General features: G+C 40.4%; 1 protein-coding gene across 3 annotated transcripts in view; it reads right to left on the reverse strand.

The window, feature by feature from the left end:
* The window catches only part of COG6 (component of oligomeric golgi complex 6), a 52,128-nt gene extending 43,200 nt beyond the window's left edge, over positions 1-8,928 (reverse strand). Inside the window, exons 1-4 of one of the 3 annotated variants that reach the window (XM_040543224.1) lie at positions 8,624-8,928; positions 7,267-7,410; positions 6,398-6,469; positions 4,535-4,593 (exon numbers count right to left, since the gene is read on the reverse strand). In XM_040543224.1, the coding sequence (XP_040399158.1) occupies positions 4,535-4,593; positions 6,398-6,469; positions 7,267-7,410; positions 8,624-8,734 (386 nt within the window). In that variant the 5' untranslated portion in view covers positions 8,735-8,928. The remainder of the gene's footprint in view (positions 1-4,534; positions 4,594-6,397; positions 6,470-7,266; positions 7,411-8,623) is intronic. The other 2 variants (XM_040543218.1, XM_040543230.1) reach the window with 2 other exon arrangements.
* Between the last annotated feature and the right edge of the window lie 7,125 nt (positions 8,929-16,053).

The raw sequence follows: 16,053 nt of genomic DNA on the forward strand, positions 1-16,053 counted from the left end.
CCAGAGAAAAAGAAAAAAAAAAACCTAGTTCCTACATTAAGCAGATTACATAACTTAAATAATGTGAAGGAAAACTGCTCTGCTTCTAATGTACAATACAAAGCAAACCATTTGAGAATGCAAAAGTTTTAACTGAAATCTGAGATGAGCATCTTATTTTCTTCCCCAACTATTTAACCGAGTGTCTTAATCGCATATGTGACCAACATAGGAAGTCCCAAATAGCTCATTACCTACATGATGCTGCAGAGGGACCACTATGCCTTCAAATCACAAATTTGAGAGGCTAGAAAAAGAAGCTTAGGAACATGAAAATGGAACTTAGGAACTGAAATACAGTTAATAGTAGTGACAAAACTATGCAAAAAATAACAGGTGAGCATAATAAACCAAGTCCCTGCGTGGAACCACTAACAGCCACTCCTCTGCAAGTACTGCAGGAGGGAAAGAACACCTGGCAAAGCCAAAAGCATGAATAAGCATCCTCACTTAAAGTGTTCATATTTCACTGTTATCATACTGTTCTTGGAGAAAAAAAAGAAGAAAAAAAATCACACTATGCAGATTCAAATGCCACATACGGAAGAAATTCTGAAGAGATACTTACATTTGCAAGGTCAAAAACCGCTGCAATCTAAGAAAACAGATCAAAGTATTCCAATGCTTCAAGTATTTGCTTTGTGTATCTCAGGGAATAAAGTTACAACTCCAGTTAAAAAGACTTTCCCTGATTTTGCAGTGAACATTGTTCTTTCTTCTAATTTCAGTTTGATTTAAACTTGATACTAATAGTAACACTTTTTGACAAAATTTACTTCCCCCAAGAACAAGTCAGGCACAAAGAGGGCTTACCCAAATCAAAGGCTCCACCTGTCATTTACTGAAAACGGTCTTAAGACTACAGAAAGATGAGACATCTTTGATCAAAACCAGAGCTAACAGAGTTAACACCCGCAAAACTATGTTCTTAGAAAATGAAGGGAAGTAAATAAAAAGCTGTGAACTACTATCTCAATTATTTGCCTAACACAGGTAACTTCCTAACTTCATCAGATTGTCTGAGTGAAGATATCAGCTCATTTTCCCTAAAATTTGTCAGATACAAAAATAACATGTTTTTAAAAAGGTAAATCCCTAATTGTCTTAAATATATGAAATTCATCTGAAAGTTTACTGCCTTCCTTCAGTTTTAGAACATTGAATCAAATCAAAATATTTTCCTCCTAGGAGGAAACAGTCAGCTGAAATAAACCAGATAAATGCTAATCATGATAGAAGGAATTATTTTTTTCATCTATAGCTAGTACAGCAAACCCAGTACAGTATAATTTCTGAAGTTATTAAAAAAATAGCTAAAAGGGTAAAAAGAGATGAGGACTTAATGTAGAACTTTGTGAGAAGGGCAGAGCCAAAATAACTTTCCTCAAGGACAGTGTAAGCAACTGGTGCAGCAAAATGAAAGACCGTGTTATCTCTGCTATTACAAAATGTTCGGCAACTACTAGTGGGAAAAAGAAGCACATAACTAATATAAAAAAGAAGAACATCATTAATTTTATTTTTCAGGGCAATGTTTAAAAACATTTAATTCAAAAGCACTGATTTAAGAACTTAAAGAATTCACAAAAACCAATTTGAAGTATGCAAAATGGAATTTGGCTTTGAAAAAATATTTAGATGTTAAAAATTACACAGAAAAATCTACTATATTAGTCCTATTTGAGTACAAATACACATTATACTGAACTTTCATAAACTTCCAACTAATTATTTTATTATAGGCTTTTCAGAAGAAAATGAAACAGTAGGGCTACAGAGGATAGAAATAGAAATTTGGGACTGAAGAAATCTGCAGATGAGTTCTGTAACTTCCACAGTAAGGTAAGAAAAGATACATCTTCATTTTTATAGGAAGAGTTCTAAAGAATGATTATCCTCAGCAACTACTGCCACCTTCTAGACTGACTGTTCTTGCTTTAGACTCACTGTTTCAGTTGCCCTGGTTTTGAATGGGCCCAGCTTTCATTTTCTCTGCATTTCAATCAGCATTTTAGGACAACTCCCAGAACAGAAGGCATGGCCTCCCAGTTTCACCTTTTATTCTTTTGTCGGCTAAGAAATGTCACCTTATAAGGTGAAGGGACGAGCAGTTCAAGACCAGTATTTTTTCTGACTGTAGGCAAGATTTCAGCTTTTCAAGAAACCCCTAACATTTGATAGCAGAGGTCTCTTCCTGTGCCTGATCTAAATCAGGGAGATGCACCAGAAGAAACGAGTCAAAAGAAGAGATGACTCAGATATCCCACATGGAACAAAACAGCCTTCTCTTTGTAGCTTGAAAAAATAAAATTAATAACAACAACAACAACAACTCTTTTCTTTAAAATTGACATAAATTTAGCCAGGAAAAATAAAAAAAAGTTAACCTCGTTAATATATGGCACTATGAGTCTTCCATAACCATTACATTGTAAAATGACAAATACAATTTGGCTTCTGCTAGTGTGAGTATTTTCATGGTATGCTTACAGAATAGCCTTTCAAAAGATAACTTTTTCCTAGGTGTGCATTCTGAGGTCAACGAATGCCTTAGAAGGACAGGCTACTTCCTTGATATTTATTTCTCCTCATGCTAGAGGGATGTTCTGTACCTTACATGTTATTGCAGGAAGCCTTTTAAGTAAGTTATTGTGTAAGGAATATATTGTGGAAGTACTGATGTAGAATCTACATAATCTCCTTTAATGGACTTTAAGACCATTAGACATAATGCACATGGGATGGGTCTTGGTACCTTCCACTCTGCTTCAGAGCAAGGAGTCAAAGCAGCATTCCTCTTCCTGAGACTACACAAAAATATAGGACCACTTCTCTATCTTACCGCCTCACACCCTCATCTTCAAAATAACAAATTTTCTGAGCCCTGGCTTCTGCTCACTTACTTAAGCTGTGACTTTGCCAAATCCTTCATCTTATACCAACCAGTATTGTACTTTATGCAGTTATTGTACATTCAGCTTTAAAATACGTACAGATTACACATTCGGACTCTCACAAGAGGTAATCCACTTCCTACTGAAGTCCACAACATGAGCCCATTAATTTTGAAAGTGCACCCAGAGCTATCCAATGTCGTAACTTCTACTAGAAACTTATCACTGGAAATAATTATTTCTAATCTCTAGTGAGCTATATATAATTTTCAGAAGAAAGTTCATAAAGGAAGGAGATTCATCCTTCTAAACTGGCAAAGGCTAAAGCTGTAAAACAAGATGCCTTAGCCATAAAAACGATAAAGATTACATGAACCTGTCACAGGGTATTATTATCCTCTTCCTATGAATAAAAATACTGAAAATAGCAAAATACAAATCTTTTTCACAAGAGGCTGGAGAACCAAGGAAAAAAGAGGTCTACATTAGGCTCATTAAGGTACCTATATATTTCACAATTAGCTTTAAAGATGGAAAAGTAGGTCATAATCCAACTCTCTCTTCTTACGTCCAGTCCCTGCACAAGAGTGATTTCTGATGGATACGAAGCATTAACTCCACCGCAAAGCCCACAAAACTAATGCAAGACTTAGCGCTGAACTACTTTTGGTAAGGTCTCATCTGCACAGGAATTAGCCCAAGGTCACAAACTTTTTAAAAGAACAAACCCCAGTTCCCTCCCTCCCTCCCACCTTTCCTTTGAAGTCTAAACCTAGGCTGTCCTTCCTTTAAAGACAAATATTAGGTCACAAAAATAAAATAAACAAAAACAATGGCCAACAATTTCTCTATATTTACGTATTTGTAGCATGAAGGAGTTCACTTGAAAGATATGAACACACCTTGTTTTGTTCAGTGATTGTCCTTTATGTAACAAATGTTTCTTTGTAACATGAAAAAGCTCACAGCAAATAAAAGATACTTTTGTCCATTTGCACAAAATTTGTGCATGTCTCTGAATTATACAGGAAATACCAATCAGACAGTCATTGGCATTACACTACAGGAACACTAAATTGGAGGAAAAAAAACTAACTTCAGACAATTAAAATAAAAGCCAACATACCTTAACTGTTACCAAATAAGATATTCTAAGTTTAAAAGTTTCTAAAACTCTACTCTAGAAATTTAAGTCCAAAATGGAAAATAACATACTGATGTTTAAAGAACTGTGATCTCATGTAGGTCTGTATCTATTATAAAATTATTTAACTTACATTATCAGCTGATATTAGGTAAAGCAAATCCGTACTCAGTACACTGTACCACTATAACTGATTCTCTTTCCTAAAAGGTCAATTTTTATGACAATAAGCATTAACACATTCTCAGCTTTTTCTATCCTTTAGTAATAACCTTAAGAGTTCTGCATTTTTATTCTAATTGAGCTACGAACACAGAAGAGTGTTAAAAACAAAGTACAAACGCAAAAACAAAAAACAAAGTCCTTACACAAAAATAATAGTGGCAGTACCAGACCCAAAATAAAATTACATCAGTATTTTCATGTCTTCAAGAAATAAATAAGGTGGCATACATACTTTTCCGCTTGGAGCTTTGTTGTTTTTACTATCAAGTCCTGGGTTTGTTCCTTTGCTGCCTAGAATACAATTAGAATCATTAAGAATGTGAAAAGCACAAACACATCAAATGCATTACACCATTTCTAAAATACATAATACTTTTGAACCTTTCTAACTAAGTTGTTTAAGGAGCGTACTCTTCAAAATAAAATGCCTTCTTTTAGTAAGTATTTCTTAACTCTCCCAATTTTCAGGCATTTAAAAAGAATCAATAATCTTACCTATACATATTTTTATCATCATATATATTCATATTTGCACGCCGGCCTGCTGTTTGGACTGTATGATACCACAACCTTACAAAATAAAAAAGGTAAAGAGCTTTTTGACTAATGAATACACGGTCCCTTTCATATCTTATATTTGTTCTGCAATCTTAACAGACTACTCTTTTAGCACTCTTATGCCTTATATGCTATGGATACTCCTATTCATATGTTGTTTTCTCTCTAAGTACATTGATGTCATCTTATTCAGCTTGAACACACGCTTGCAAGTCTTGATGTCCTATTACAGATAAAACAGCAAAACGTTTGACAACCAAGTGCTAATTCCTGGCCTTGTTAATTTACTTTCTATTCATACAGCTAAAGAAAACTTGTGTTGAATTAAGACAAGTTATGAGTGCTAAAGGGCTCTAGCAGAAACCTCCTGTGGGGCACAGCACAAAACTACCCACTGATTTTAACAGAAAAAGAAATCACCGTGGGATGGCTCTACTGTAAAACGAAAAAAAAAAATCACAGATGACAGCTACACTTCATGATCTAAAGACAGAAAAGAACAAAAAGCTGCATGGACACTCGACTCATTTCCACATCTGACAGTTCAGTCAAACTGGCCCTGAACTGCATTAGGGAATACATCCAGATTAACAGCATTCAAAGAGATGTGAGACCTCAGAGCTACATTACTCATCGCTTTCCAAAACTGAAAATTAAGTACTGCAGCGGGCTAACTGTATTCTCACACTTTTTGGCACAAGTTCATCAAACTACAAGCATTCTCAGGAGGATTACATATAATTTCCATGAAACCTCTTCACTTAATTACCTTTTGAGTACACATCGGGGGAAAAAGGAAAGGTTATCACAGGAGACTTTAGTGAAGAATTCTCATTCACACGCTACAATTTATGTGCTATACTCAGAACAGATTTGGTTTGGCAAACATCTACACTTCAGTATCCATAATCCTTTTAAACTCATGACTGTTCTGAATATTGAACTTGCACATTGAAACCAGGTAAGATTTAGCAATGTGTTATAAAACACCTACATTGTGGCTTCAGGATTAATATGGAACAAATTGTTTTTGTTGCACAAAGGCATCCTTAGACATGTTATGAAACAAAACCAACAGAATCAAGATCATATACTAGATTTTTCTCGCTCAATGGATAACAAGATAATTACTTACAAATATATTTGAGGTATTTATATGAATATGTAATTCAACAGCTTTAGTCAACGTAAAAGATTCAAATTTTAAATCAAAAACCACAAAAATAGTTAACTCTTTAATCCATCACACATGTAATCTAATGAAATATTTTCTCTCCACTCAAACACAAATACTACCTTGATATTCTCAGAAAAGTATATCGCTACATTCAAAATTGGAACTTGGAAGAAAGCAAAATAATTTCCTCAACGCATTTTTTAAGTAAAAAGAAACATTAATATCTTAAAATACATAATACACGTAGTAGTGAAACATCTGTGTCACTGTTAATCCTCCAAAATAATTATTTATTCTTCTAAAATAAAATAGTTACATCCTAAAGGAAAAATATGCAGAGCACATCTATTCATATATTACCTTCAAACGACTGGACATATCTTCACAGCAGCTGCTCATTGCCTGAACATCTTCATTTATACTCTCAAGCTCCTAAATAGGTTAAAATAACAGTAACTGTGTTTTAAATCAGAAATGCTACGCCTAGGCCCAGTCTCATCCCACCAAAACAAGATGGCTCTGTTACAAGAAACATACAGACCATACATAGAGTACTGCGTCTAGTTCTGGTCCCCAGCATTAAAAATAGATGTAGACAGACCAGAGAGAGTCCAAAGGAGGGCCACAAAGACTACCGAAGGGCTGGAGAACCTGCCCTCTGCAGAGAAATTGTAGTTATATTCCTTCTTCACAAGGAGCCACATGAAGATGATAAAGGACAACAGGTACAAGTTGTACTGGGAGAGGTTTCCTCTTGATAGAAGAAAAAATTTTCTTTCCATGAGAATAATCAACCACTGGGACAATCTCCCCAAGGATATGGCAGAACCCCCTTTACTGGAGGTTTACAAGATGCAATTGGACTGGGTGCCAGATAATCTCATCTAGGCCCCCCGTTTCCCATAAAAGGTTGGACCTGATGATCTTTTGAGGTCTCTTTCAACCCGTGTTGGTCTTACCACTCTATAGTGGCTCTAGGGACCCTATATAATCAATGGAGAGAAAGCATCCCTAAAGATCAATGTTCACCTGAATCTTTTTTTTTAATTGTTTGAAATATCACCGCTGTATGTACAATGTTTCCATCAAATGGTATAAATGATGAAACATTTTTATTGTAAATGCATATTTGTCTGAGAAAAATCACAATTTCTCATAACTCCTTTTCTTTTTTAAAATTATGCAGCAGTACTCCAACAAGATAGCTAGCCAAACTGTAAAACTGCTACCTCTTTAACTTGCTTGAATATGTGGACAAATTCTTCATTTATGGCTAAGCTTCGTCGTTCAATGTCTCCACGCAAGTTTCTTCGGGTGCGCAAACTATTTTCGACAAAAAAGGTTGAGAGAGCCTTGAGTGCTTCCAGCATTTCCTAAGAAGTAAAAGAGAAAATGAAATTAACATTTCACTAGGTTATAAAGAAGCATATTGCATAGTCTGCAGCCACCCCAAGTTCACTGCTTTAGAGAAAAAAGTAGCATACAGAATTATAGAATCATTAAGGTTGGGAAAGACCTTCAAGGTCATCTGGTCCAACCATCCCCTTACCACCAACGTCACCCACCAACCCATGTCCCTGAGCACCACGTCCAACCTTTCCTTGAACACCCCCAGGGACGGTGACTCCACCACCTCCCTGGGCAACCCGTCCCAGTGCCTGACTGCTCTTCCTGAGAAGAAATGTCTCCTCATTTCCAACCTGAACCTCCTCTGGCACAACTTAACGCCATTCCCTCTAGTCCTATCACTAGTTACCTGTGAGAAGAGGCCGACCCCCAGCTCCCCACACCTTCCTTTCAGGTAGCTGCAAAGAGCAATGAGGTCTCCCCTGAGCCCCCTCTTCTCCAGACCAAACACCCCCAGTGCCCTCAGCCGCTCCTCACAGGACTTGTGTCCCAGGCCCTTCACCAGCTTCGTAGCCCTTCTCTGGACACGCTCCAGGGCCTCGATGACCTTCTTGTAGTGAGGGGCCCAAAGCTGAACACAGCACTCGAGGTGCAGTCTCACCAGAGCAGAGCACAGGGGGACGATCACATCCCTGCTCCTGCTGGCTGCACTATTTGATACAAGCCAGGATGCTGTTGGCCTTCCTGGACACCTGGGCACACTGCCGGCTCCCATTCAGGCGAACATCGTTTTAGAGAAAATAATACCAAAACATGCTATAGATCAGTTGGTAAATAACTAAAACAACTAATGAGTCTCTCTTCTTTTTATATGTTATAACATAAGACTCTGTCTACTTTTTTTTTTTTTTATAACAGCTTTAACCAGAAGGCTAATAGTTGGTTAAAGCATAACTACAAAACACAAAATCAGGAAAAGCCTCAGCGGTGCCACCCAAACTACGCAGCGCCAACGTCCCCAGGACGGGCAGAGATGCGTGGCATACCCCTGGAGGCCCAAACCCGGCTTTTATTCCTAATTCCCGCTGCAGACCCCTGCCTGCCCCCCTGGGACGGAGCCGAGGGGACGCCAGGGCTCGCTTCTCCCTTCGGAGAGCCCGCGGGGGCCCTGCGGCCCCCGGCCCGGCCCTGCCGCCCCCTCTGCCCCCTCAGCGGCGGGGCCGGAGCCTTCCTCCCCACCTTGTCGTTGTCCAGCCGGGTCTCCAGGATCTTGTTGAGCTTGCGGGCCAGCGGGTTGATGCCGGGGCCCGCCGTGGCTGCGACCTGCGGCGGGGCAGCGGTGTCGGCCATGGCTGCGTGCGGCGGCGGAGCGGCTCCCGAGGAAACGCGCTCCCCGGCCTTTGGTTCCTCCTGCGGCTGCCCGGCCCGAGGGGGCAAGGCTGGCGCCGTGTGACAGACAGACACACGGACAGACACGCAGAAATTCACCCCGTGCCTGTTCCAGGGGCGTGGTGCCGGCTACGGTCCCGGGATCCTGCAGTTTGCAGTGCGGGAGCCGAGTTTAGTCCGTCTGGGCGGTGTGGAGGGGACACAGACTCACAGAGGCCACCGAGGAGCTTTAAAAGATTAACCTTTTAAAGTTAGAATTGTAAAAGATTTCCCTGTTTTACTTACATACTGCATTCCTGGAATACCTATCCGTAATCCTTCAAACATACTTTGTTAGTATCTGAAATGGGGTTCGGTACCACTCGGGTTGGTTATGAGACCAAAATACGCGACCCCTGGTACAAGCGATTCTCAGGGGAACAAGGAAAAGTTTGGGATTTGTGATAAGAAAAAAGATTCTTCCTGAGGTCACATGGCTGTATTCATTTCATGCTTGTTGTGTAAATGAGCATAACTTAAAAAAATAAAAAATAAAAAAGTAAAAGAAATGGGCTATTATTATACTAATACAAATGAAAGTAAAAGCATGTCAAAATGGGGAAATCTTATGTTCATCATGTTCTTATGCTCATCATTTACTGAAACAGATTTTAACTAAGAGGTTTGTTTTTTTCCTGTCATGTCATTTTCTTCTTGTATCTAGTCAGCAAACAGATCTTCATGTATTTTTAGACACCTAGTTTCCCTCCTTAGCTTCTGTTCCTCCGCCCTGTTTTGTTGGTTTTACCTCTTCCTAGACGTCCCTTACTTCTGACCAAGCTTCCAGGAGCCAGGATCTCCCTTCTCCATGTCAGGAATCTGCTTTAGACTTAAAATGGAGAGCTAAAACAGCGTGCAGTCACAGGTGCATGCTGTCACAGATGTGAGCAATTATATCTAAGCATGTAAAGAAAACTACATTATTAGAAAGATCGCATCCCAACTATACATTGGATATTGCTACCAGACTGAACAAAGATTCAAATGCCGTTAACCTGTTGGATGAGTTGGCACAGCCAAGGCACACCTTGAACTCAGAAGGACTTGAACATCTGAATCACAAATGTCAAGATAAGATCATTGCCAAGCCTCATCCAGCAAGTTATACCACAGACATATAAGGAACCGCAAACATTTTCCTCTGACAGTTGGTGCATGTACTGTCTTTTAAAGCATCCAGTTTTGCTTTCAGATGCTCCTTGATGGAAGTGTATTTTTTCATGAATTTTTTTCATGAGCCAGATTACTTCTAGATAAGGCAGTAACCTATAGGATTTTGAAACAATATGTTTTTATCTGTGCATGTGTTCCCCAAGAAAAATAAAAAGAAATAATCAAGGGAACACGTTTTAATCTCCTATAACTGAGAGAAGCATTTGTATAAGGGCACCAGGGCTTATATACATATATATATATATATTTTGTGTGTGTGTGTGTGTTTAGGAATATTAGATGCATCTACAAAGACAATAACAAACAAATAAATCCTTTCTTTTATTATGTGGATAATGTTTGCAGGCTAGATTTTTCCTCATAAAAGATTTTTTTAAAAACAAAAATTCAAATGTGATCACGCAATGAGATCACTGCCTAAAACTCAGCTGCTGTCTCACGGCTTGTAAATGTCGTAGTGTCATGAAGGAACTTTTGACGTGCATTCTTTCTGACTTGCTTGTCCACCAGCAAATAGTTTCCTGTTAAGTCAACTAGATGAACATTATGGGATAAAATGACTGGGCGTTTGTGATCTGTAACTGCCAGAGGGTGCTTTGATTTCAGATACCAGTCTCTGTGTACCAGTAGAAGACACTTTGTGTGTTGTGCATAATTTACGCAAGCATAATTTTCCTTACTAAAGCTAGATATGGCAGCAAAACTACAGGTGTCAGCAAAGAAACGTCTGGTACGCAGTGTATTCCATTGATTCGCTTATCTCAGTTCCTTATTATGGTGAAAGTGTTCACAGAACACACATTTGGTGCAGTACAGATAGGAGCACACTTTATCCTGTGGAACAACTCCTGTGGAATGCCACCTGTTGTTTAAGTAGCCCAAGCTAACATTGCAATTGTATCTTCAAACACTTGGAGTTCTGTGTGCATTTTGTAGGGAAAGACAAAAGCATTTGCAGTAGTCACCTGAATCTGTTCCTCAAAAGGCTAAATAAGAAGAAAAATCCACTGGATAGATAGATTGGCTGAGATCAGACAAAGATGTGGCCGGAGCTGGTATTTTACTGCCCCTAGTATTTCCCTAGCATTTCCCCACCCTGTAGCAAAAGATTTGTGACAGAGCACGACATAAAGGGAATGTTTCCTTAAATATAGAGAGGGGAGAATAGCTCTTGCTGTAAGTGTCATCATAAGCAAATGACAGTGAGAAAGGAGAATTTTTGTGATTAAGAGAATGTAAAAATACATTAAAAATAAAAAATATATAAAATAATAAAATAATAAATAAAAATAAATAATAATAAATAATAAAATAATAAAATAATAAAAAATACATTAAAAGAAGAGTAATAGAAGAGACTGAGGAATCTTTGGGGGAGGGAGAGAAGGAGGAGCTAAGTGATGAGAAAAATTAAGGAAGGAAGGGAGGAAGGGAGGAAGGAAGGGAGGAAGGGAGGAAGGAAGGGAAGAAGGGAGGAAGGGAGGAAGGAAGGGAGGAAGGGAGGAAGGAAGGGAAGAAGGGAGGAAGGGAGGAAGGGAGGGAGGGAGGGAGGGAAGGGAGGAAGGGAGGAAGGAAGGGAGGAAGGAAGGGAGGAAGGAAGGAAGGAAGGAAGGACAGGCAGACTAATATAGTTTGCCTCAGTATGATACATAATTAGTAGTATTTTCTCACAGTGTAATAGATAAAAAGACTATTGACAATGCTACTGTTACATACAGTTTGTAGGCCTTGATCTTTTCAGATGTATCAAGGAAGAGTATCTGCAGGAAGCTGGCCATTGTAACTTACTGCTCAGCTACACCATTCCTGGTGAAGTGACAGCACCCTTCTGTGTCACGGTCCCCGGAGAAGATTCACAGAATCATTGAATGGTTCAGGTTGGAAGGGACTCTGAAGATCCTCTAGTTCCATTCCCCCTGCCATGTGCCTGGATACTTTTCATTAGATCAGGTTGCTCACAAGAAGATCGGATGAGTCAAACTCGGCTCTGCCAGGCTCCCCAAGTGCAGGGTCCTGCATTGGGCCAGGACAATCCCAAGCACAAACACAGGCTGGGCAGATAATGTACTGAAAGAAGCCCTGGTGAGAAGGACCTGGGGGTATTGGTTGATGAGAAGCTTGACGTGAGCCAGCAATGTGCACTTGCAGCCCGGAAACCAACCATATCCTGGGCTGCATCAAAAGCAGGGTGGCCAGCAGGGCGAGGGAGGGGATTCTCCCTCTGCTCTGCTCTTGTGAGACCCCACCTGGAGTGCTGCCTTCAGCTCTGGGGTCCCCAGCACAAGAAGGACATAGATATATTAGAATGAGTCCAAAGGAGGGCCATGAAGATGATCAGAGGGCCAGAGTACCTCTCCTATGAAGACAGGCTGAGGGAGTTGGGGTTGTTCAGCCTGGAGAAGGGAAGGCTCTGGGGAGACCTTACAGCAGCCTTTCAGTACTTAAAGGGGGCCTACAGGAAAGCTGGGGAAGGAGTCTTTGTCAAGAAAGAGGTTACTATTGTAGATACTTTTCACCAGACCAAACCAGCCCATTCCTTAAGCTAACTACTTTTCAAAAGCTCAGACAGCATTGACCCCATTCTGTAAATTAAGGTATGACTCTATGAGTGATTTGGCCGGAGGTCACCCTGACAGTAACCTGTAGTCATGTAGCAAAACATGTCTGTGTCCCTCGAAGCTCCAGAAAAATGTAAAGTTCTGAAGTTTTTGGTTAGCTCATGCTATCTCACTTGAGGATTTATTGTCATGCCTCACGGTCAGCAGTATTGGCTATAATATATGTGATGCTGAATCAGCCACCTGGTTGAGGAGCTGTAAAACTCCTGTTTGTTATAACTCACTGAAAAAGATAACGCCAGCAGTACAGTATGCACTTTAATGCATACCAAACCTATGAAATCTTGCTGTTCATCTCCTGCAAAAAAAAAACAACCATTGATTTCAGGGGAAATACTGTGTCAGCAAAGCTAACAGGATTTGGTTGAAATATATTCAGCTCTAGACCTCTACTGGACTTCTCTAAGGAAGCTCTTGTCTAGACTATGTGGCTGAATCCCCTGCAAAGTCAATAGCATTGGTCATGGCACTGCCACTAACTTCAGTGAAAACCAAACTTGCACCTAGAAAAAAGAAGAAAAATTCTTTCTACTTCTGAAATTCTTGATGAAAGCCATCTTGTGAAACTGCACCTCAGAGATGTTGCTAGTGCAGGTCACAAAAACTATTCACAAACATGGCCATTTTTGTTGCAGCATTATGACATAAACCTAATTGTGCATGTACGGGTGCAAAAAACAGGCTTCCCTAGTACTCATTACAATTCTGTTTGGGAGAATTAATGGAACTTCTTTGTTATAGCAACAAAAGTAAGTTTCCAAAATGTCAGGAGAAGTCACACTCTGTGCCATCTCTCAGGAAGGAAGCAAAAACCACCTCTCAGCAACTCCACTGTGGAACTACCTGGTATATTTAGACTTGATTCCCTCTGTAAAGTTGTCTCAGAAGTGTCCTCCAGGCTTGCCTCAGCCATTCATCTTTGTGTGTCAGCTCAAGCAGCCTTTCCAAAGCCTTGGCGAGATGCCATCACCCTCAGAGATGCTGGAGAGCTGCAGTGGATAAAAATAACTTATTACTTAATGGCTGACAGTGGTCTCAGTCACTGCAGATGAGCTGCAAACAATTTCTCTGCAAAGATCTGCCCACCTCCAGAAGAAGTGTGTTTAAGCCTGCGGTTTCTTGCTAAAATGATCTGCCATCCCTTTCTGGTGGTCATTTCTGCCTTCATGGCATTATTGCAGGGCTGGCATCCCTATGACTGACACACTGGAAGCCAATAACTATATCCCTGGAGGATGGCAAAGGTTGTAGGAAGCAACTTTTTTCTAAACTTCAGCGTCTTTGGTGCATCTGTGTACATTTGTGATCTGCAAAAGTGAGGCTGGACTCGGCCTGGGCAGCTCTGCCAGGAATAGACAGGAATAGCTCGATCCTGGCCTCGCCGTGTGGCCGTGGGATGGCAGGTGGAAGCCTGGTGACGCTGATAGGCTGCCTGCCTTGAAATGCAGAGGGAGGACAGCTCAGCCTTGCCATCCTGGCTGCTGTCAGATGGCTGGATGGTATTGATGTCACTCTGTGATTACATCTGAAGGAACAAGCATTGCACATTTCGCTGCTCACACGAGCATTTTGCCAACGCAGGGGTTCTGTGTAAGCATCTACAGCAGCCGAGTAGGTTGCTTCTGCTGGTGTACAGTACAGCCTCAACAGCTTTGTGAAACACTCACATTCCCTGGCAGGAACTCAACGAGCATTTCCAGCACCTCCAATTATGGTATTAATTACAAGAGATTATCAAGTTCCCCAGGATAGACCCCAAGCTTCCTTTTGCATGCCAACCAGCAAGGACTATCCTGTCCATGCAGGTAGAGCTGTCTGCAGAACATCGTCAGTCTGTCTATACCTCATGCATCAGGTAACTTCACGTCAGCATTAAGACCTTAAACCACTGTTGTGCATGCAGAGCACATGCCTTTCTGAAAGCAAAGTTCATGCTGGGTGAACTGCCAGTCTGGAGGTTTTGAATATTTTAATGTTAATTTTGATGGTTAGTGGCTTCTTTCTACTTCTGTCCCATACATGGCCCTTTGTATGATAAAATCCAGAGCCCTGGTAATATAGGCAGAGTAACACCATAAAATGAAATATCAGGTGCCTTAAGCAGCAGCAGGCAGCAGCACTAACTGGCAGAAATTAGCAGGCTGTCTTCAAGCAATATTTGTGCCTCACTGCGGAAATGTGAAGGCAAGAAATGATGATGCTGACATGGAGTTAGGCTTTCCTCCCACTTGTCAAAAAGCAGACTATTTGGGGGCTTTAGCAGTGGTGTGATTGCTGATCCACTGCTGATATAGGGAGCTCTGAATAGGACCTGAGTTTCTTCTCGCTCTCTTGAGCTTGGATGCCTGAAGACATAATTAAATACCTATGGCGGGATGCATCTCACCAATCTTCTGCCATCTAAAAGTCCAGGGTGGAGGCCATAGCTAATTGTCCAGGCCTCCTGTCTGTCAGAGGAGTGAAAGAAACAGATGTTTAGAAGACATTTCATCCTGAGGTTCTTGCCTAGTCCTCTCAACTAGGAGCCTAGTACACTTGTATGGTAGATCATTAACCTCATTTACCCCTAAAAGGTCTGACTGTGGCTTTTGGCTTCTCTGCAAATAATACAGAGTATGCCCCAGCATCAGGGCAGTGGAAATGACATACTGTATGTGAATGCTCTTCTTATACTCATGGGGAAGGGAGTGAAAAAAAAATAAAAATAAAACAAACAATGTTTTATTTTGCAATAAAGTAAATTGAAAGTCTTATTTTCACAGTAAAATGATCCACTTGGTGCCTGTGGGCATGTAACATATCAGGCAGACGCATATCATCTTGGGTGACATATCATTGACTTGCCAGTTGCAAAGGTGGAACTGCCCAAAGGCTAGTTTATTTTTTGCACCTGAGTCACAAAAACTTCTAGAGATTCATTCATAAACCAATGGTATAATCTAGTTCATACCTGCTTCTTCTCTTTCCTCTTCTTCTGTATCTCATTTTTTCACTCGCTTTGTCACCTCCTCTCCATCTTCCTATCCAAATCCATCTCTCAGAGGCATGTGTTTCACTCTATCATAGATAAGCCTACTTGGGATGCATGACTCCCTTTCTCAGATACCAATATTAATCCATTTTTCTTTTAGCGTGGTGAGATTTGGGCACAATTTTTTATTACCTGTAACAGAGATAATGTGCCAGCACAGCTCCATGGGGATATCAGCTTATGTTTGATTCATTGAAATGAATAGCTGTTTTACTAGAAGCTTGAGAGAGAGCAGGAATATGTGTGTTGAGCTTCATTCTCCAAAGTGTCGGGCACTGGCTTGAAGATGTGCATAAGTGCTTGGTGACTCATGGCCAGCGTTTCTGTGCTTTACAAGATTGAGCCAAAGTTCCTTTATTTTTTCAGTCGCCGAAGTTAACAGAAGAACTCATGTATGCATATTGCAGTGTAAATCAACT

The sequence above is a fragment of the Cygnus olor genome, chromosome 1, assembly GCF_009769625.2.
Source record: "Cygnus olor isolate bCygOlo1 chromosome 1, bCygOlo1.pri.v2, whole genome shotgun sequence".
Taxonomy (NCBI): Eukaryota; Metazoa; Chordata; class Aves; order Anseriformes; family Anatidae; genus Cygnus; species Cygnus olor.